This window comes from Penaeus monodon, chromosome 25 (genome assembly GCF_015228065.2).
Source record: "Penaeus monodon isolate SGIC_2016 chromosome 25, NSTDA_Pmon_1, whole genome shotgun sequence".
In the NCBI taxonomy this organism is placed as follows: domain Eukaryota; kingdom Metazoa; phylum Arthropoda; class Malacostraca; order Decapoda; family Penaeidae; genus Penaeus; species Penaeus monodon.
In genome coordinates this window covers 21,138,075-21,138,360 of record NC_051410.1, presented here as the reverse complement: position 1 = coordinate 21,138,360, position 286 = coordinate 21,138,075, and the positions used below count along the sequence as shown (strand labels likewise).

General features: G+C 46.2%; 1 protein-coding gene across 1 annotated transcript in view; it reads right to left on the bottom strand.

The window, feature by feature from the left end:
* The window catches only part of LOC119589441 (organic cation transporter protein-like), a 13,364-nt gene that overhangs the window by 9,621 nt on the left and 3,457 nt on the right, over positions 1-286 (bottom strand). Inside the window, exon 5 of the mRNA XM_037938050.1 lies at positions 113-267. Within this exon, the coding sequence (XP_037793978.1) occupies positions 113-267 (155 nt within the window). The remainder of the gene's footprint in view (positions 1-112; positions 268-286) is intronic.

Below are 286 nucleotides of genomic sequence, written 5' to 3'. Positions count from 1 at the left end.
GACCTGCCTCAGACTATCCAAAGTCGGCGCAACGAAAAAAATTGCACTGCAGGGAAAGGCTCAAGACCATAAAAGGAACACGGCTGTGAAAAAGACGTCTTCGCAGACTCACCCAGTATGTAGCCAGCATGGATGGACGTCGGCTGCATCATGCCCATGACAAAGCGGAAAAACAGCATGATGTTAATACTCGGCAGCCATGGAAGGATGTTCGACATAATAGTGAAAATCACACTTCCTACAGCTAGCATTGTTTTGCGACCGAATCTGAAATGAGATTATGTAA